The 21,438-nt window shown below is 44.3% G+C and overlaps 1 protein-coding gene across 1 annotated transcript in view; it reads left to right on the forward strand.

Annotated features, from left to right (window-relative positions):
• The window catches only part of map2k1 (mitogen-activated protein kinase kinase 1), a 23,762-nt gene extending 2,559 nt beyond the window's left edge, over nucleotides 1-21,203 (forward strand). Inside the window, exons 2-11 of the mRNA XM_020925488.2 lie at nucleotides 7,642-7,852; nucleotides 9,308-9,454; nucleotides 13,198-13,275; nucleotides 13,860-13,911; nucleotides 14,356-14,480; nucleotides 15,151-15,358; nucleotides 18,559-18,623; nucleotides 18,707-18,765; nucleotides 18,842-18,887; nucleotides 20,715-21,203. Of these exons, the coding sequence (XP_020781147.2) occupies nucleotides 7,642-7,852; nucleotides 9,308-9,454; nucleotides 13,198-13,275; nucleotides 13,860-13,911; nucleotides 14,356-14,480; nucleotides 15,151-15,358; nucleotides 18,559-18,623; nucleotides 18,707-18,765; nucleotides 18,842-18,887; nucleotides 20,715-21,203 (1,480 nt within the window). The remainder of the gene's footprint in view (nucleotides 1-7,641; nucleotides 7,853-9,307; nucleotides 9,455-13,197; nucleotides 13,276-13,859; nucleotides 13,912-14,355; nucleotides 14,481-15,150; nucleotides 15,359-18,558; nucleotides 18,624-18,706; nucleotides 18,766-18,841; nucleotides 18,888-20,714) is intronic.
• Nucleotides 21,204-21,438: the final 235 nt, after the last annotated feature.

Consider the following 21,438-nt stretch of genomic DNA (forward strand, 5'->3'; position numbering starts at 1 on the left):
AGCTGGAGTTGTGTTTTGTTTCATTCACATGTTTAACTCACAAACCTGCACATTTAACACGAGTTCTTCTCTCAAACAAAAAAACACTCTGTTCCACCTTGTGATGTCATCATGTGGTGATACAGGAAGTGCTCCACACACCTTCACTAGAATCATCTGGATCATTTTTTCAGTCCTGGAGTTTCTTTACCGATCTCGACTGAACTAAAGGGAAGAGGAGCTGAGAACCTGGAAACTACCACTTGATGACATCACAAGGTGGAGCAGAGTGTTTGGAGTTTTGTAGATGTAACAGACTCAGAATAAAGATTTACTCAAACAAACACAACTCCAGCTCTGAGTGTGACCAGGAACAGAGGAACAACAGAACATGAGAACATTAGAACATGACTTAGAGCTCCTCTTTATCTTCACACTCTGGTGTATCTTTACTCCTCGGTTCTTCGTTGGTGTTTTAGAAAACGTTAATGTTACTCGCTACTTAAAATTCACCGTCCACTCAGAGCAGGACCGAGTGTGACCAGCAGGGGGCGCAGGAGACGAAAGGGTTTTGAGCTCAAAAAGAAGCTCAGTCTCTGTCGGGACTCACACACCTTTACTGCTTTGTGTAAGAATATTATAAGCCTGTGTCATTCATGTGTGTGTGTGTGTGATACAGGGGTGTGTGTGTGTGTGTGTGTGTGTGTGTGTGAGATACAGAAGAGTGTGTGTGTGTGTGTGTGTGTGAGTGTGTGTGAGTGTGTGTGTGAGTGTGTGTGTGATACAGAAGAGTGTGTGTGTGTGTGTGAGTGTGTGTGTGAGTGTGTGTTTGATACAGAGGAGTGTGTGTGTGTGTGTGTGTGATACAGAAGAGTGTGTGTGTGTGTGTGATACAGGGGAGTGTGTGTGTGCTGTGTGTGTGTGTGTGTGTGAGTGTGTGTGTGAGTGTGTGTTTGATACAGAGGAGTGTGTGTGTGTGTGTGTGTGTGTGATACAGAAGAGTGTGTGTGTGTGTGTGTGTGTGTGATACAGAAGAGTGTGTGTGTGTGTGATACAGAGGAGTGTGTGTGTGTGTGTGTGATACAGAAGAGTGTGTGTGTGTGTGTGTGTGTGTGTGGTGTGATACAGAGGTGTGTGTGTGTGTGTGTGATACAGAAGAGTGTGTGTGTGTGTGTGTGTGATACAGAAGAGTGTGTGTGTGTGTGTGTGTGTGTGTGATACAGAGGTGTGTGTGTGTGTGATACAGAAGAGTGTGTGTGTGACACAGAAGAGTGTGTGTGTGTGTGATACAGAGGAGTGTGTGTGTGTGTGTGTGTGATACAGAAGAGTGTGTGTGTGTGTGTGATACAGAATAGTGTGTGTGTGTGTGATACAGAGGAGTGTGTGTGTGTGTGTGTGATACAGAAGAATGTGTGTGTGTGTGTGATACAGAGGTGTGTGTGTGTGTGTGTGATACAGAAGAGTGTGTGTGTGTGTGTGTGTGTGTGTGATACAGAGTGTGTGTGTGTGTGTGTGATACAGAAGAGTGTGTGTGTGACACAGAAGAGTGTGTGTGTGTGTGTGATACAGAAGAGTGTGTGTGTGTGTGTGTGTGTGTGTGTGTGATACAGAGGTGTGTGTGTGTGTGTGTGATACAGAAGAGTGTGTGTGTGACACAGAAGAGTGTGTGTGTGTGTGATACAGAGGAGTGTGTGTGTGTGATACAGAAGAGTGTGTGTGTGACACAGAAGAGTGTGTGTGTGTGTGATACAGAGGAGTGTGTGTGTGTGTGTGATACAGAAGAGTGTGTGTGTGACACAGAAGAGTGTGTGTGTGTGTGTGATACAGGGGAGTGTGTGTGTGTGTGTGTGTGTGTGTGAGTGTGTGTGTGAGTGTGTGTTTGATACAGAGGAGTGTGTGTGTGTGTGTGTGTGTGATACAGAGGAGTGTGTGTGTGTGTGTGTGTGATACAGAAGAGTGTGTGTGTGTGTGTGTGTGTGATACAGAAGAGTGTGTGTGTGTGTGTGTGTGTGATACAGAAGAGTGTGTGTGTGTGTGTGTGTGATACAGAGGAGTGTGTGAGTGTGTGTGTGTGATACAGAGGTGTGTGTGTGTGTTTGGCTCTTTGAACCCAGTTACGCAGGTTTGTGGATGAGTTTCTGTCAAAATTATAATAAATAAAATGCACACACACACACACACACACACACACTTCTGTACTCTGTGAGGTGGCTGCAGTGTCTTGCCCAAAGACACAAGGACAGAACTTGGTCCCAGTGGGATTTGATCCTCTGACCTTCAGGTTTTGGGTTTGGTTCAGTCAGTCGCTGTCATAACTCTGTTCCTCCTCCAGGGGCGCTGTTCCTCTGAGGAGGTCAGGTGTTTTTTGAGGAGGTGTTTGTGACAGGGCAGGAGCGGCAGGAGCGGCAGGAGCGACAGGAGCGGCAGGAGCGGCAGGAGCGGCAGGAGCGGCAGGAGCGGCAGGAGCGGCAGGAGCGGCAGGGGCGGCAGGAGCGGCAGGGACAGGCTGGGCCCTGGCGCTGCTCTGTAAACACTGGGGATGTAACAATAACCAAAATATCATGATATCGTATCGTCAAAAGTCTCAATAACATCGTGGGCGTCACAATAATCGAATCACAAGTTTTTTTGTTTAAATTCAGGTTTTATAGAAGCAACAGTTTATAAACATCAGGAACTACATTTCCCATGATTCATTTCAGCGCAGAAAACATGTAGAAATATGTTTTTACTTGAATTCTTGAGATTCTGATGGAAATAATTCACACTAAAATCTTGTCGAGGTATTTTAAAAGTAAAAAACTGTCCTGTCCAATTATATCAGCCTCTTCAGAATATCACAATAAATATCGTACAGTGAGACGCACATCATGATAATATCGCGCCAAGACATTTGGATACCGTTACATCCCTAGTAACACTGGTCTGTTTTGGAGGCTGTGAGTTTGGAGTGAGGGCGACAGGAGACCTGGAGTCAGCTCGAGTTTTATCGTGGATCATAAAAACATTGTGCTGAATCTATGTAAGAATTTGGCCGATGGCGAAAACATTCCAGACAAGCTGAGGCCGGACAGATCCCAACACGCTCACTGAGAAAACAGCTCCTGCACTGCTCTCTGAAACTCTCTGAACCTCTGTGAACCTCTCTGAACTTCCTTGAACCTCAATGAACCTTTGTGAACCTCAATGAACCTTTCTGAACCTCAATGAACCTTTCTGAACCTCAATGAACCTTTCTGAACCTCAATGAACCTTTGTGAACCTCAATGAACCTTTGTGAACCTCAATGAACCTTTCTGAACCTTTCTGAACCTCAATGAACCTCAATGAACCTTTCTGAACCTCAATGAACCTCAATGAACCTTTCTGAACCTCAATGAACCTCAATGAACCTTTATGAACCTCAATGAACCTTTGTGAACCTCAATGAACCTTTCTGAACCTCAATGAACCTTTCTGAACCTCAATGAACCTTTCTGAACCTCAATGAACCTTTCTGAACCTCACTGAACTTCTCTGAACTTCACTGAACTTCACTGCGGCTCATCCACAGACCCGAAGTCGGACGGAGCTTGTGACTGCAGCAGACATGTTCCTCTGAGCAGAACCTACACGTCTGATGTTTAGTGCTGATCAAAGTCCACTTGTAGCCACAGCTGCCCCAGACCAGACTGAGCCTGGCTGCCACACAGTCAGAGAAGATCATAATTCAACCTTTTACAGCTTCAGTTTTATCGAAGAACAGAAAAATAACAAATCGTTCTGCACTAGTCCGTCCTCCCAACGTGTTTGAACGACGTCTGTGTAGTTTTTATCATCACCTCCTCCTCTCCTCTTCTCCTCCTCGTCTGAATCGTTCTGTAAACCACAGAAAACCATCCAAACTCTAAAGACTTTGTTCGATCAAACTGAACCGTCGATCGCTGGTGGAAATCTCCAAACTGCTGCATAAACGCTGCCCCCTGAGGCCACAGCGAGCACTGCAGGGCTGCACTCCGAGCCTTTCTGCATTTTCACTCTCGTCATTTCCACTTTTATTTATTCATATTTATTTCATTCATAAAGTATAAAGATCGACTTTGACAATAGACACGTCCCACTGGGAAAACTAACATGGAGGTTTGATCATCACTTTTTCAGAGGATCAATCCCCGTGTGACCTGAACGATGACCAGAAGTCTGAGATTCTTGATGCGAGTGTTGAGTAGTAAAATAGATGATAGGAGAAGATTTATTATATGTTTCTATAATCAATAACTTCACTTAAAATGACGTGTGGATTATCTGAACATAAACTGAAAACCAGAACAATGTAAAATACAAAATAAAAAGTGACTAGATTATTATGTCTATGCAATTTGAACAATTATGTTACATTTACACAAAAGTCGTTCTCCATCAAAACATCAGGGTCCAGTCAAGTGTTAACGGAGGAAACAGGGTCAGATTTTTGACATTCAAATGTCTCTTATTCAGAAACTAGAGGAACTATTGAAATAAGTAAAGTATCAGAATGTAGGAAAGAGTTACACTCCAACAGGGTCAAGTTAAACCTGTGAGATTCTTTCAAGTTGTTGACAAAAATATTTAAAAAAACTCATGTCGGTAACGGAGGGAATGAAATATGCAGCACTTTTTGGTCAATAAATCCAAACAGTGATAACTCTTGGTTCTCACTTCCATATCCTTAACAAACTGGTTTGAATATTTGCTTCATATAGTTTTCTACCATATGGTACAAGATTAGGTTGAAAAACCTCTGACTTTTTGACTCATGAGATTTTTTATTAAGAAAGTTCATGGTAACGGAGGGAAAAGTAACGGAGGGAAAATTGTACAAACAAGTAGAAGGTGCAGGATTTTACATCATTTGTGGCTTTTTTCTACTGAATATTTTAATATTACTTCAAAATGAAAGAAACTATTTCTATAAAATATCATTTCAAATACTTTTTTTTTTTGAAAAATCCTGTCCCTTCATCAACAGTTCAAAGATGGAATAACACAAGATATGATGAAATACAAACATTTATTTACATGGTTTTTGGGTCTTTGAAATTTGGGAAATATTTTTGTTCCATGTTTCATTCATGGTCTGTTTAAAACACGGATGGAACTTTAGAACCAAAAATGGAACAGAAAAAAGGTCAACAGTTTGATAAACTCGAGTACATATGTATCTGTTCAATACATTTTTATATCAGATGAATTAACTTGAGTTTTTGGTCTTGTTGTTTACTTCTGTTCGACTGGGATCATTTCTTAAAATACCTTAAAATAAAGTGAACATGTAGAAATATATGATAAAAGTAAATGACATGAGAAATATGATCAGATCAGTAAATACTAAAGAAAAAATTAAGAGGAGTCAAAATCCTGTGGGGGGGTGACTTTACTACAGCGGGACAGTGTACTGTGGGTCTGATGTCTTCTTCATCCTCTCGTCCTCCTCTCGTCCTCTCGTCCTCCTCTCGTTCTCTCTCGTCCTCCTCTCGTCCTCCTCTCTCCTCCTCTCGTCCTCCTCTCGTCCTCCTCTCATTCTTCTCTTCCTGCTCTGGTCTCGTGGCGCTCGTGAAAAGCCCACGCCGCCCACATCCCTCCGTCGCTCCCTCGCTCTTGTTTCCATGGTTATTTGAGGTGGTGAAGAGCTCGTCTCTGCAGAGGAGACGCTGCTGCTCCAAACACCTTCACAAACTCACAGCTTCAGCTTCAGCTTCAGCTCCAGTTTTCTTTCAAACAGTTCTTCAAATGTAAATAGAACTGGAAAGAGGAAACTCCTGTGAATCTGTTGAAACTGTGACGTTTTAAATCCAAATATTGATCTAAAACCACTTCAGAAAGAAACAACTAAACCAGGACCAAACCAGGACTAAACCAGGACTAAACCAGGACTGAACCAGGACTGAACCAGGACTGAACCAGGACTGAACCAGGACTAAACCAGGACTGAACCAAGGACTAAACCAGGACTAAACCAGGACTGAACCAGAACTAAACCAGGTCTAAACCAGGTCTAAACCAGGACTAAACCAGGACTAAACCAGGACTGAACCAGGTCTAAAACAGGACTAAACCAGGTCTAAACCAGGTCTAAACCAGGTCTAAACCAGGACTAAACCAGGACTGAACCAGGACCAAACCAGGACTAAATCAGGACTAAACCAGGACTATATCAGGATTTACCAGGTCTAAACCAGGTCTAAACCAGGACTAAAACAGGTCTAAACCAGGTCTAAACTGGGACTAAACCAGGACTAAACCAGGACTTAAACCAGGTCTAAACCAGGACTAAAACCAGGTCTAAACCAGGTCTAAACCGGGACTAAACCAGGACTAAACCAAGACTAAACCAGGACTAAACCAGGACCAAACCAGGACTAAACTATTACACATATAAGGACACATGGGAATAGTTCAGAAAGTTTTACCATTTAACGTGGAAACAGGGTTTTTATTTATCGTGGTATCGGTATCGAAATTGAGTTTGAAATGTTCATATTGTTAAATACTTATTATATGACTCGACCTGAGTAAAAACAGTCCTGACTGAAGCGTTTGTGTTTTGACTGAAGTGTTTGTGTTTTGACTGAAGCGTTTGCGTTTGACTGAAGCGTTTGCGTTTGACTGAAGCGTTTGCGTTTTGACTGAAGCGTTTGCGTTTTTTTGACTGAAGCGTTTGTGTTTGACTGAAGCGTTTGCGTTTTGACTGAAGCGTTTGCGTTTGACTGAAGCGTTTGTGTTTTGACTGAAGCGTTTGCGTTTTGACTGAAGCGTTGTGAAGCGTTTTGACTGAAGCGTTTGTGTCTTGACTGAAGCGTTTGCGTTTTGACTGAAGCGTTTGCGTCTTGACTGAAGCGTTTGCGTTTTGACTGAAGCTGAAGCGTTTGACTGAAGCGTTTGTTTCTTGACTGAAGCGTTTGCGTTTTGACTGAAGCGTTTGCGTCTTGACTGAAGCGTTTGCGTTTTGACTGAAGCGTTTGCGTTTTGACTGAAGCGTTTGTGTTTTGACTGAAGCGTTTGCGTTTTGACTGAAGCGTTTGACTGCGTTTTGACTGAAGCGTTTGCGTTTTGACTGAAGCGTTTGAAGCGTTTTGACTGAAGCGTTTTGCGTTTTGACTGAAAGCGTTTGCGTCTTGACTGAAGCGTTTGAAGCGTGTTTTGACTGAAGCGTTTGCGTTTTGACTGAAGCGTTGAGCTGCGTTTTTGACTGAAGCGTTTGCGTCTTGACTGAAGCGTTTGCGTTTTGCGTTTGCGTTTTGACTGAAGCGTTTGCGTTTTGACTGAAGCGTTTGCGTCTTGACTGAAGCGTTTGCGTTTTGACTGAAGCGTTTGCGTTTGACTTGAAGCGTTTGCGTTGACTGAAGCGTTTGCCTGAAGCGTTTTGACTGAAGCGTTTGTGTTTTGACTGAAGCGTTTGCGTTTGACTGAAGCGTTTGCGTTTTGACTGAAGCGTTTGCGTTTTGACTGAAGCGTTTGCGTTTTGACTGAAGCGTTTGTGTTTTGACTGAAGCGTTTGCGTCTTGACTGAAGCGTTTGTGTTTTGACTGAAGCGTTTGCGTTTGACTGAAGCGTTTGCGTTTTGACTGAAGCGTTTGCGTTTTGACTGAAGCGTTTGCGTTTTGACTGAAGCGTTTGCGTCCTGACTGAAGCGTTTTTTTCCAGGGCGAACCTGGAGTCTCTGCAGAAGAAGCTGGAGGAGCTGGAGCTGGACGAGCAGCAGAGGAAGCGTCTGGAGGCCTTCTTCACGCAGAAGCAGAAGGTCGGAGAACTGAAAGACGACGACTTCGAGAAGATCTGTGAACTCGGAGCAGGAAACGGGGGCGTGGTCTTCAAAGTGTCCCACAGACCTTCAGGACTCATCATGGCCAGGAAGGTCAGACACGGAGAACTGGGTTTATGTCAGGGGTCACCAAACCCTCTTCTCTAGGGGCCACATTCTGACTCCTGACTGTGACGGGGCCCGGGGTCAGGGGTTGGGGGTCGGGGGGCCAGGGTCAGGGGTGGGGGTCAGGGTCCGGGTCAGGGTTGGGTCAGGGTCGGGGTGGGGTAAGGGGTGGGGTCGGGGTCAGGGGTTGGGGTCAGGGGTCGGGTCAGGGGTCAGGGGGGTGGGTCGGTCGGGTGGGGGTCGGGTCAGGGTCAGGGGGGGTCAGGGGTTGGGGTCAGGGGGGGGTCAGGGGTCAGGGGTCAGGGGTTGGGGTCAGGGTCAGGGTAGGGGTCGGGGTGGGGGTCAGGGGTGGGGGTCAGGGGTCAGGGGTCGGGGTCAGGGGTGGGGGTCGGGGCTGTAGAACAGAACAGTTTGACCCTGAAATGGGGATGAACGTATGAAATGTCAACATTTCATAGTTTAACACCAAACATTTTACTGTCTTTAACTGTACCACAGGCAAATTTGGGGTAAGTAAATGTGTTATATAATTATTTAAATATAAATACTTCATATAAATATATTTTTTACTTGAAAACATTTAAAAATAAAATACAAGATGCAGATGTGTTATTATTTGCCAGAAAGTAATTTTAAAAAATCGGCCATGAACTTTTGAAGATTGCCTCAGTTTACCCGGGGGGAGGGGGGAGGGGTCAGAGAGGCTCGGGGCCGGTCAAAGGGGCCTGGAGGACCGGAGTTGGCCTGCGGGCCTTAGTTTGATGACCTCTGTTTTATCTGAACATTTTAAAACCAGGAGCATCAGTTACAGTTGTTCTGTTCTCCTGTTTTCTGTGATGAGACGTTTGTTTTCAGCAGATGCACAGACAGGACCGCACCTGACAAATGAAGCTCACTGAGGCCAGCAGGTTTACGGGTGAAGTTTCTGATGTCACAGAATCTCACGTCGAGTAGAAGATGTTAAAATGTTCACTTCAGGGTCAAGGAAAAGAAAGTGACTCCTGTGAGATTGAAGTCATGTTCCTCGTCACTCAGACCTGGAGTTGTGTTTGTTTCATTCACTCCTTTTATTCTATCTTCATCTCCAAAGCTCCAAACGTTCTGTTCCACCTTGAAGTGGTCGTTTTTTTCAGCTCCTTTTACCTTCAGTTCAACAGAGTTTATAAATCCCACACCTGACATGATCCAAATGATTCTAGTGAAAGTGTGTGGAGTTTAAAAACACAGTGGAGATCTGCAGGTTTGTGAGTTAAAACTGTGAATGAAACAAAACACAACAACAGCAGAACATCAGAAGACAACACAACATGAGCCTTTATTATATTTCTTGCTTCAGTTTTTTGAAACATGTCACTACAGGTTTTATCTCAGATGAAAACAAAACTAAACTCTTTATGAACAGGACCAAATGTAAATCTTAACTCAGTGTCAGTTCTTTTTCAGCTGATCCACCTGGAGATCAAACCTGCCATCAGGAACCAGATCATCCGGGAGCTGCAGGTTCTTCACGAGTGTAACTCCCCCTACATCGTGGGCTTTTACGGCGCCTTTTACAGCGACGGGGAGATCAGCATCTGCATGGAGCACATGGTACCTCCACCTCCAACCTCCACCTTCTACCGTCAGACACCACCTCCACCTTCTACTGTCAGACACCACCTCCACCTTCTACTGTCAGACACCACCTCCACCTTCTACTGTCAGACACCACCTCCACCTTCTACTGTCAGACACAGACCTCCACCTTCTACTGTCAGACACAACCTCCACCTTCTACTGTCAGACACACCTCCACCTTCTACTGTCAGACACACAACCTCCACCTTCTACTGTCAGACACCACCTCCACCTTCTACTGTCAGACACCACCTCCACCTTCTACTGTCAGACACAACCTCCACCTTCTACTGTCAGACACCACCTCCACCTTCTACTGTCAGACACAACACCACCTCCACCTTCTACTGTCAGACACAACACGACCTCCACCTTCTACTGTCAGACACAACACCACCTCCACCTTCTACTGTCAGACACCACCTCCACCTTCTACTGTCAGACACAACACCACCTCCACACCTACTGTCAGACACAACTGTCAGACCTCCACCTTCTACTGTCAGACACCACCTCCACCTTCTACTGTCAGACACAACCTCCACCTTCTACTGTCAGACACAACACCACCTCCACCTTCTACTGTCAGACACAACACCACCTCCACCTTCCACTGTCAGACACAACACCACCACCTTCTACTGTCAGACACAACACCACCTCCACCTTCTACTGTCAGACACAACACCACCTCCACCTTCTACTGTCAGACACAACACAACCTCCACCTTCTACTGTCAGACACAAACACCACCTCCACCTTCTACTGTCAGACACCCCCTCCACCTTCTACTGTCAGAACAACACCACCTCCACCTTCTACTGTCAGACACAACCTCCACCTTCTACTGTCAGACACACCACTCCACCTGTCACCACCTCCACCTTCTACTGTCAGACACCACCTCCACCTTCTACTGTCAGACACAACCTCCACCTTCTACTGTCAGACACAACACCACCTCCACCTTCTACTGTCAGACACAACACCACCTCCACCTTCTACTGTCAGACACAACCTCCACCTTCTACTGTCAGACACAACACCACCTCCACCTTCTACTGTCAGACACAACCTCCACCTTCTACTGTCAGACACAACACCACCTCCACCTTCTCAACTGTCAGACACAACACCACCTCCACCTTCTACTGTCAGACACAACACCACCTCCACCTTCTACTGTCAGACCAACCAACACACCTCCACCTTCTACTGTCAGACTGTCACAACACACACCTCCACCTTCTACTGTCAGACACAACACCACCTCCACCTTCTACTGTCAGACACACACCACCTCCACCTTCTACTGTCAGACACCACCTCCACCTTCTACTGTCAGACACAACACCACCTCCACCTTCTACTGTCAGACACCACCTCCACCTTCTACTGTCAGACACAACACCACCTCCACCTTCTACTGTCAGACACAACACCACCTCCACCTTCTACTGTCAGACACAACACCACCTCCACCTTCTACTGTCAGACACAACCTCCACCTTCTACTGTCAGACACCACCACCTCCACCTTCTACTGTCAGACACACACACCACCTCCACCTTCTACTGTCAGACACAACACCACCTCCACCTTCTACTGTCAGACACAACACCACCTCCACCTTCTACTGTCAGACACCACCTCCACCTTCTACTGTCAGACACAACACCACCTCCACCTTCTACTGTCAGACACCACCTCCACCTTCTACTGTCAGACACAACCTCCACCTTCTACTGTCAGACACAACCTCCACCTTCTACTGTCAGTCACACACCTCCACCTTCTACTGTCAGACACCACACCTCCACCTCTACTGTCAGACACAACCTCCACCCCTTCTACTGTCAGACACAACACCACCTCCACCTTCTACTGTCAGAGCACAACACCACCTCCACCTTCTACTGTCAGACACAACACCACCTCCACCACCTCCACTACTGTCAGACACCACCTCCACCTTCTACTGTCAGACACAACACCACCTCCACCTTCTACTGTCAGACACCACCTCCACCTTCTACTGTCAGACACAACCTCCACCTTCTACTGTCAGACACAACCTCCACCTTCTACTGTCAGACACAACACCACCTCCACCTTCTACTGTCAGACACACCTCCACCTTCTACTGTCAGACACAACACCACCTCCACCTTCTACTGTCAGACACAACACCACCTCCACCTTCTACTGTCAGACACAACACACACACCTCCACCTTCTACTGTCAGACACAACACCACCTCCACCTTCTACTGTCAGACACTGTCAACACCACCTCCACCTTCTACTGTCAGACACAACACCACCTCCACCTTCTACTGTCAGACCTTCTACACACAACCACCTCCACCTTCTACTGTCAGACACAACACACCTCCACCTCACCTTCTACTGTCAGACACACCTCCACCTTCTACTGTCAGACACACCACCTCCACCTTCTACTGTCAGACACAACACGACCTCCACCTTCTACTGTCAGACACAACACCACCTCCACCTTCTACTGTCAGCACAACACGACCTCCACCTTCTACTGTCAGACACCACCTCCACCTTCTACTGTCAGACACAACACCACCTCCACCTTCTACTGTCAGAGAAACAACAAAATCATGTTTAGAGACCAGACTGTGTGAAGAAGTTCTGAGGGACGTCACACAGTCGACTTTACGTTTTCAGCACATTTCTTAAACAAAGTGCTGCACAACACAAATCAAACAAATCCAACAGAAATATAAAATAAAACTCGACTTAACTCCTCTAGACCTCGTTAACAGAATAAAACTACTGTATTTTTCAGACTATAAATCGCACCAGCCAAAAAACACGTGATGAAGAAGAAAAAACAGATATAATTTGCACTTTTGGGGGGAAATATATTTTCTAAACTGAGAGATCAGGAGCCGACATCTCGTGTGTGAAGTGAAGTTGTAGTAAAAACAACAGAAGAGAGAAGAACAGACTGTTAACGTCACATATTTCCAGTGTCGGGAGTAACAGATTACATGTACCAGAGTAATCAGAGTACAAATGATGAGTAACTGTATTCAGTTACAGTACTGTTTCAGTGAGTGGGAATTGGATTACAGTTACTTTGCTGAAATAAATGGATTACACAGAGAGATTTAACTGTTTTCACATTTTAGGCTGTGTCCCCCTTTTTTTTTTTTTTTTTTTAAACCGACTAAACCAGGATTGAACAGGACTAAATCCTGCTGTGTGACGTGTTTGTTCGTTTTCTATCAATATTTTTAATTTGGTTCAGTAAAGTTTGGACTTTTTATTTTCTTTTATCAGATAAAACTTCTTATGTTGACGATATCCAAGTCTTTGTTTCTCTACAGCAAATCAAGTAATCCAAAGTAATCAGATTACATTACTCACTTTAAGTAATTTAATGGATTCTGTTACAAACTACATTTTGGGGTGTGTAATCTGTAATCTGTAGGGGATTACATTTTAAAAGTAAACTGCCCAACACTGCGTGGGGCCAGAACATTCAAAGCTTTAAAAACAAACTATAAAATCTTAAAATCAAGCTCAGTCAGTTCAGCTCCAGTCAAATGAAGCTCACTGAGGCCTGCAGAGTTTATTAACAGACAAAATAGCAAAATAAAAACACCAGGATCATCACAGAGCAGGTTTATGAACATTTCCGACCCCAGAGTAAACGTGAGCGTTTGTGTGTCTCAGGACGGAGGATCTCTGGACCAGTCTCTGAAAAAGGCCGGAAAAATCCCTGAGCAGATCCTGGGCAAAGTCAGCATCGCAGTGAGTAAAAAAAACACTGATTTACATGAGACATAAAGAGAAAGAGTCTGTGTGTTGTGACTCGTGTTTGTCTGTGGCAGTGCCTGCAGCGGTGGGTTTAGACTTTTACACAGGTTCAGTGTTTATCATGATAAAAGAGCAGAGGAAACATCAGAATCTCCAACAGAAATCATCTCCATTTTATCATCAGAATGAGCTGAAAAAAAAACACTTCTCCTCAAGTTCTCTTCCAGATTCTTCTTGTTTTCACTTATAAAAAGTAAAGTTCTATAACAGTTTAAATATGGAACCTGTTCATGATATGAAAATTATTATTATTTATATTCATAACATTTTCCACTTTCAGAAACTTTAATAATTAATGTGATATAAAGTGCAGTTATTTTGGTCAGTCTGGTTCCACGTCTAAAGTTCAGAACCGAGTTAGACGTGTTTCACTCAGATTCATCAGCTGTTAACTTTGTGCTCGTGACATTGATGATCTGTGTGTGAAAACGTGAAAACTCAAAGTTGTGGAGGACGGTGAAAAGTCCTTTTAAAAACCCTCAGTCTCATGTTTCATGTTTCATGTTTCATGTTCTCAGGTCATTAAAGGTTTGTCGTATCTGAGAGAAAAACACAAGATCATGCACCGAGGTGAGTCCCGACATCACAATATTACACACCTTTATTTTATGGTCTATCTGAATTTATATCTGACTCCTCTGTGTCTCTTCTGTCTCTGTCTCTTCTGTCTCTGTGTCTCTGTCTCTTCTGTCTCTGTCTCTGTCTCTGTCTCTGTCTCTGTCTCTGTCTCTGTCTGTCTCTGTCTCTGTGTCTCTGTGTCTCTGTCTCTCTGTCTCTGTCTCTTCTGTCTCTGTCTCTTCTGTCTCTGTCTCTGTCTCTTCTGTCTCTGTCTCTCTCTGTCTCTGTGTCTCTGTCTCTTCTGTCTCTGTGTCTCTGTCTGTCTCTGTCTCTGTGTCTCTTCTGTCTCTGTGTCTCTTCTGTCTCTGTCTCTTCTGTCTCTGTGTCTCTTCTGTCTCTGTCTGTGTCTCTGTCTCTTCTGTCTCTGTCTCTGTCTCTTCTGTCTCTGTGTATCAGACGTGAAACCTTCAAACATCCTGGTGAATTCTCGAGGGGAGATTAAACTCTGTGACTTCGGGGTCAGTGGGCAACTCATCGACTCTATGGCCAACTCCTTCGTGGGGACGCGCTCGTACATGTCTGTGAGTGTCAAAACACCAGAGTCAAAACACCAGAGTCAAAACACCAGAGTCAAAACACCAGAGTCAAAACACCAGAGTCAAAACACCAGTGTAAAAACATGAGAGTAAAAAACACCGGCTGCTAAAGTTTTAGGTTCAGTCAGTTCTGTTTTCACTTTAGCGATGAGACTTTTGTGACTAATGTAGAATTTATGAGCAGCTCGTTAATGGAACAGTTTAATAATTTGTGTAAAACTGTTGGATTTTTGCACTAAAACTTTTTGCTGTGGCCGGTGACCTCTGATTTTTATTCTTCTGTCCTTTTTTATTGACCAAACTGACTCCTGTTTCAGATGAAACTCCAGACTCTGCTGCTGTGATTATATCTCTCTAATTATACAAATGTTAGTCTTGGTTTGTCTGAAACGAGTCTGTATTATAATACTAATATGTGTAGTTTGTTTAGTTTCTCCAAAATAATAAAGATAAAAAATATATAGAGAATTATTACTCATGTTGATCTGACCTGAGAACCAGAACAAACTTTAATCCTTTCTCCTCGTCTGTTCCGGTGTCCAGACTCGTCTCAGTGATCAGGATAAATAAAAAGACAAATAAATAAATAAAGAGTCAGTGTCAGTGTTGAGAAGATGATTCAATAAAAAGTTGATATATGTTTGTGTGTTTGCAGCCCGAGCGTCTCCAGGGGACTCATTACTCCGTGCAGTCGGACATCTGGAGCATGGGCCTGTCGTTGGTGGAAATGGCCATCGGTCGGTTTCCCATCCCTCCTCCGGACGTTCAGGAGCTGGAGCAGATCTTTGGAGTGTCGATGGAGGGAGAAGCGGCGCTGAGCGAGTCCTCGCCCCGACCACGACCCCCGGGAAGACCTCCAGGATGTGAGTCCAACGTCTCCTGTTTGAGGGAAAAACGCTGAAGTTGAGATTAGAACAAGGAACTGGCAGAACAAGAAAAAGAGAAAATGATCTAAGAGGAATAAGGAGCTAAACAGTCCTGCACACATCGAGGTCCACTCTGGTCCAGGAAGTACATTTATCATTAATTTTTCCCACAGAATTTCTGAAAAAAGTAAATTTGAAAGTTCAGGTTGTGTGGAGAATCCAAGGCAAAGGAGGAATTCAATTAGTCAATCTCCAGCACCAGCAGTTCTCACACCTGGAGGAACAGAGGTTCCTTTCAAACCAAACCTGCGCCCAGAACGTGAACAGAGGAGCGTCTGGAGAGAGTCTGAGCTTCTGGAGGGAACTGTGTGTGAATGAGGACACAGAACTGTTCTGATGCTGATTTTATGAACTAGAACATGAACCTGGACGACACGTGGAAATTAACACTGGAGCTACAACCTGGTACAAACATCTCTCCTGTTCAGGTTCATGTAAACTGTTCACTCTCCCTTCTCATTAAATAAACTCAAATACACTAAACTAAACAAACGTTTATTTAGCTCATCCAGGCTGTGAAACGTTTTTGACAAACTGAGTTCCTCCTTTGCCTTGAAATCCCAGAGTGAATCAGCTCTGTGGAACAGCGAGCACAACACCTGGACTTTTACCTCAAAACTGTTTCTGAATCTTTATAAACCTCTGAGTTATTAAAACATTTCACAGAATCTGGTGTTTTAAATGTGTGAGGAGTCAGCACGTCTCTGCTCACGTCTTTCAACTCTGAATATTGGACATTTTGAAAAAGTCTGTGGGAAAAAATGACTGGAAAATTTACTTCCAGGACCAGAACAAGTGGCCACAGTGGAGCTGATTCACCCTGAGCTCTCAAACTTCTGATATATGTATATTTTTTGAAAGTGAATGAGAGATTTTCTGTGGGTGAAACTGCTGAGCTCCAGAGACTTTCACTTTCAGTTCAGTTGGTGCTAATAGAAATCAGAGTGATGTTTCTAGATGTTTCTGGATGTTTGTGGAGGTTTCTAGATGTTTGTCTCGTCCAATCAGCTGAAAACCGTTTGGACTTTTGTGACTCTCCTCATTATTACAGAACAATCAACTGTGGAAATTAAAACTAACGAGATGATATAAAGAGATTAGATTTTCCAGAAGCTTTAGGACGAGTGCAATAATTGGACTTTAGTAGTTCAAGTTTATTTACAGCAAAACACAACACAGACGCCCTGTGAATCATGAGAGAAAGAATTTAGCCTGAAGTGAAAATTCTTCTAACACCAAACTCAGTGGTGGAGTCAACAGTTTGCTGCCCTCACTTTAATGCACTGTTTTGTATTTTTTAAATATATTTATTGTCTGTTTTTCCTCATTGTTCTCAAGACACACACATCTTTATTTGAATTCTGGTGGATTGGAAACTTGTCTGATTTGTTCAGTTGCTGACTAGAAAACCAGAACTGAAAGTAGTTTTATTTTTTCCTAGAACAATTACATTTTTGTTTACATCTATTATGATTGATTCTGTTCAAATCAGGGTCAAACTGACTCGTTCGTTCTATCGTGAAAGTGGGAAATGCTTTGACAGTTAAAACAGATTCAATCAGATTCTATTTTGATGTTTGTTTGTTTTTTTAAAGTAAAACACTCTCATTTAGTTTCATATTGAGAGAAAATCAAAGCTCTGAGCCCTCGGCCTTTAGTGGTCATCACAAGGGCAATGGGAGGGTTTCAGTCATGTGATCATGATGATGCGCGAATTTCAGGTGGAGGGCAGGAAGTGACGACAAACAAACACGACAAACAAACACGACAAACAATCACGGCTCTGGAGAACACAGATATGGAGAAGAGTTCTTATTGTCAGGATTTAGAGCCAGTAGCAAGACAAAAGTACGAGCAGTTAGTCCACAAATATATTGGACGTGACCCTGATCTTATTGAAAATGAGAGAATTTTCGACCGAAGTAAAAGATTTGCCGACAATCGAGGCAGAGGAGATCATGAACTATTTAACTCTTCAGACATCGTTCTACACCAGACAACAGATGAAGGCAAAGTACAAAAGTCTGGAGGCATAGAACTTTTTTTGTCAGTGGATGGATCCTCAACCTCGGTGCAAAACGTCTAAATGTTGATGATGTTTGGTCTTGGCCGGGGGGAGTGTTTCTCTTATTTTATGTGTATCGATGTTATGGGAAAAACTGCAGTGTATCGACAGTGACCGATTTATCTGAACTATTTAATGTCAACAAACGTCGTTCGTCGTTAATGATTCGTTTATGTTTAGGTAAATCACAGAAAACAATTTATCTTTGTAACAAACCTTTGTTGAAGTGTCACTGCAGACACGAGCGTTAGTGAATTCTGCTCCTCCCGACACAAACAGGTTTGTGATCCACTTTTTACGGCGTTGTTCTGTCGGCTTTTCCCGTTTCTGACCTTTGTGGACGACTATCTTCTTTCTCTAAAAAAATGTCTTTTCCTTCTCTGGGTTAGAACGATTGGCACAGACGTAAACTACACAACACATCTGCATTTCCTCCAGTCGGTTCACTTCCTGCCTCCATCTGATTTTGTGCTGACAAACGTCGCCCTGTGACGTCACGTGAAACACACATATTGTTTGGGGGCCCCTCCACGTTCAGGGGCCCTAAGCAGCCGCCTACTTTTGCCTAATTGTAGCTCCGCCTCTGACAAAACTCTAATAAACAACGACAGAATTCCAAGAAAGAAAAACAGCGAGTTTGAGTTTATAATTTCCCTCACGAGTCACTGCAAATATAAGAGACAAAATATCAATTAAAACAAACTAAATTTAATCCATAATTCATTCGTTCCAGAGCTCGAGATCTTTAAAACACTTTATTCTCTTTAACTAAGGATTCATATTGTGACACATCTGTGAGGTACAGATGTGCTCTGGGGGAGTGAAGTGTTACTTTGGCGCCCCCTGGAGGTGAACAACTGTCATGTGTTTTTGTGGCGGCTGCAGGTCAATTATGGATTTATATTTTATCTTTTTATATTTCCATGGCTCTAATGTCGCAGCTCATGTTTAAAGAGTGAGTTCATTTCAGTTTGAGACTCGCTGGAAGAAACTAATTAAAGTTTTATGTCATTTTTTTTTACTTTAAAATTGTAGCCTGAACCTTTTCTTTTCCAAAATGATGTGTTTGCAGCGTACGGCCACGACAGCAGACCTCCCATGGCCATCTTCGAGCTCCTGGATTACATCGTTAATGAGGTGAAGTCTTTTCACTTTAAATAAATGACAGAGTTTGTGACCCGGACGCTTCATTAACCTGAATCTCATTTGTCCCGTCGCAGCCTCCGCCCAAACTCCCAGGGATTTTCAGCACCGAATTTCAAGATTTCGTGAATAAATGGTTTGTGTGAAGTTTTTCTGAGGCAAACGTCACGACAAACAGGAGCTGAACTTGAATGGTTTTGTCTTTGTTACAGTTTGATCAAGAATCCGGCGGAGCGAGCAGATCTCAAACAGCTCACGGTGAGACGTTTGTTTCACGACGTTTATGAGAAGACGACATTTTAACACAAATATGAAAACGTGCAGTTCAGTTCCCAGTTTTCATGTTTTGTGTCTGTTTTAGTTCAGCTTTTTGGGACGGGGCTGCAGTTTTGAGGAGTGACAAGTAAAAGTCGAGGATCACTGTAATCAGATTACTTCAGTAACTAGATACAACTGTAAATATAGTCAGTGTCGGGGAGTAACAGATTACATGTACTGGAGTAATCAGAGTACAAATGATGAGTAACTGTATTCAGTTACAGTTACTGTTTCAGTCAGTGGGAATTGGATTACAGTTACTTTGTTGAAATAAATGGATTAGACAGATTTAACTGTTTTCACATTTTGGACATTGGCTAAACCATTTTTAAACCAGGACTAAAACCAGGACTAAACCAGGACTAAACCAGGACTAAAAACCAGGACTAAAACCAGGACTAAACCAACTAAACCAGACTAAACCGTCTAAAACCAGGACTACTAAACCAGGACTAAAACCAGGACTAAAAACTAAACCAGGACTAAACCAGGACTAAACCAGGACTAAAACCAGGACTAAACAGGACTAAAACCAGAACTAAACCAGGTCTAAAACTAAACCAGGTCTAAAACCAGGACTAAACCAGGTCTAAAACCAGGACTAAAAACTAAAACAGGACTAAAACCAGACTAAACCAGTCTAAAACCAGGACTAAAACCAGGACTAAAACCAGGACTAAAAAAACTAACCAGGTCTAAACCAGGACTAAACCTAAACCAGGACTAAACCAGGACTAAAACAGGACTTAAACCGTTCGTTTTCTATCATAAAAATTTTTAATTTGGTTCAGTAAAGTTTGGACTTTTTATTTTCTTTTATCAGAAAAAACTTTTATGTGAAGATTTGCTCGTCTTTGTTTCTCTACAGCAAATCAAGTAATCCAAAGTAATCAGATTACATTACTCACCTACGTAATTTAATGGATTACGTTACAAACTACATTTTGGGAAATGTAATGTGTAATCTGTAGGGGATTACATTTTAAAACTGACCTTCCCAACACTGAATATAATAATTGGATTAAAAACTATGGTCCCAAGTAACTAGTTATTTTTTTCCCCAGACAAAAGTGTTTTCTCCATTAAAAATAAAAATAAAAACAAACAGGAGCAGGAGTCGAGTTCTGGTGTCAGGAGCAGATCAACTCTGAACATCAACGACACAAACTGAGACTCGGCTTTAAGATCTAGTCCAGACCTGAGTCTGGTTCAGCTCCGGGGCCACGCGGTCCGTCCTGTGGTCGACTCTGACCCGCACCTTTAAAATCATTTGGAATCACAAAATAAACAGTTGATCATTCGACCTCCTGCTGGGACTAAAGCTGCATTATTTTATTAGCGACGTGTTTTTAATGACATTTTTTGTTCAGCAGCTTCACTTTTTATGAGTCAGAACATAAACTGTTTCCAGTCCGAGCAGCGTCACAACAAAGAGATTTACTGATTATTAATTTTCTGCAGAACTGAGTTAAAACATTTTGGCTCCACAATATTTTCAGTTTCTGTGGCCCCAAGGAAAAAAGAACTGCCCCCCCCCCCAGACTAGAGCAAAGTGTCAGTGAAGTGTGTGTGTGGTTTTTAAAGTTGGTTCTGTCTGTTCTTTATCAAATTATCAAATGAGTAATCTGATTACTTTTAAGTATTTTTCTGAAAACTCTTAAACTTTATCTGACAGGGACAGTGTGTCCGTGGGAACTGCTGAACATTCGACCAGTGCAGACATACAGAGCTCCCCCAGACTGGTGTTTCCATGTTTGTTTTTTCCAGGTGCATCAGTTCATCAGGTCGTCTGAGGCGGAGCAGGTCGACTTCGCCGGGTGGTTGTGCAGCACAATCGGACTGAACCAGCCCTCCACCCCCACCCACGGACCAGCGGACCAGCGCGTGACCCACCCCCACCCCCCACGGACCAGCGCCATGCACCCCCACCCACGGACCAGCGCCATGACCCCACCCACGACCAGCGCCCCCCCCCACCCACGGACCAGCGCCATGAACCCCCACCCCCACCCCCACCCACGGACCAGCGCCATGAACCCACCCCACCCACGGACCAGCCATGACCCCCGGAACCCCCCACCCACGGACCAGCGCCATGAACCCCCCCACCCCACCCCCACCACGGACCAGCGCCATGAACCCACCCCACCCCCACCCACGGACCAGCGCCGTGACCCACCCACCCCCACCCCCCCACCACGGACCAGCGCCATGACCACCACCCCACCCACCCCCACCCACGGACCAGCGCCATGAACCCACCCCCACCCACGGACCAGCGCCATGAAACCCCCCCACCACCACCCCCCGTGAACGCCCGGACCCCACCACCCACCCCCACCCACCCCCGGACCAGCGCCATGCCACCCCACCCACCCCACCCACGGACCTGCCCTGAACCCACCCACCCACGGACCAGCCCCGAAACCCCCTACGGACCAGCCCGTAAACCCCCACCCATGGACCTGCACCTGAAGCCCATCCCGCCCTC

The sequence above is a fragment of the Boleophthalmus pectinirostris genome, unplaced genomic scaffold (genome assembly GCF_026225935.1).
Source record: "Boleophthalmus pectinirostris isolate CB_2022bp ecotype Guang Dong unplaced genomic scaffold, ASM2622593v1 HiC_scaffold_2, whole genome shotgun sequence".
Lineage (NCBI taxonomy): Eukaryota > Metazoa > Chordata > Actinopteri > Gobiiformes > Gobiidae > Boleophthalmus > Boleophthalmus pectinirostris.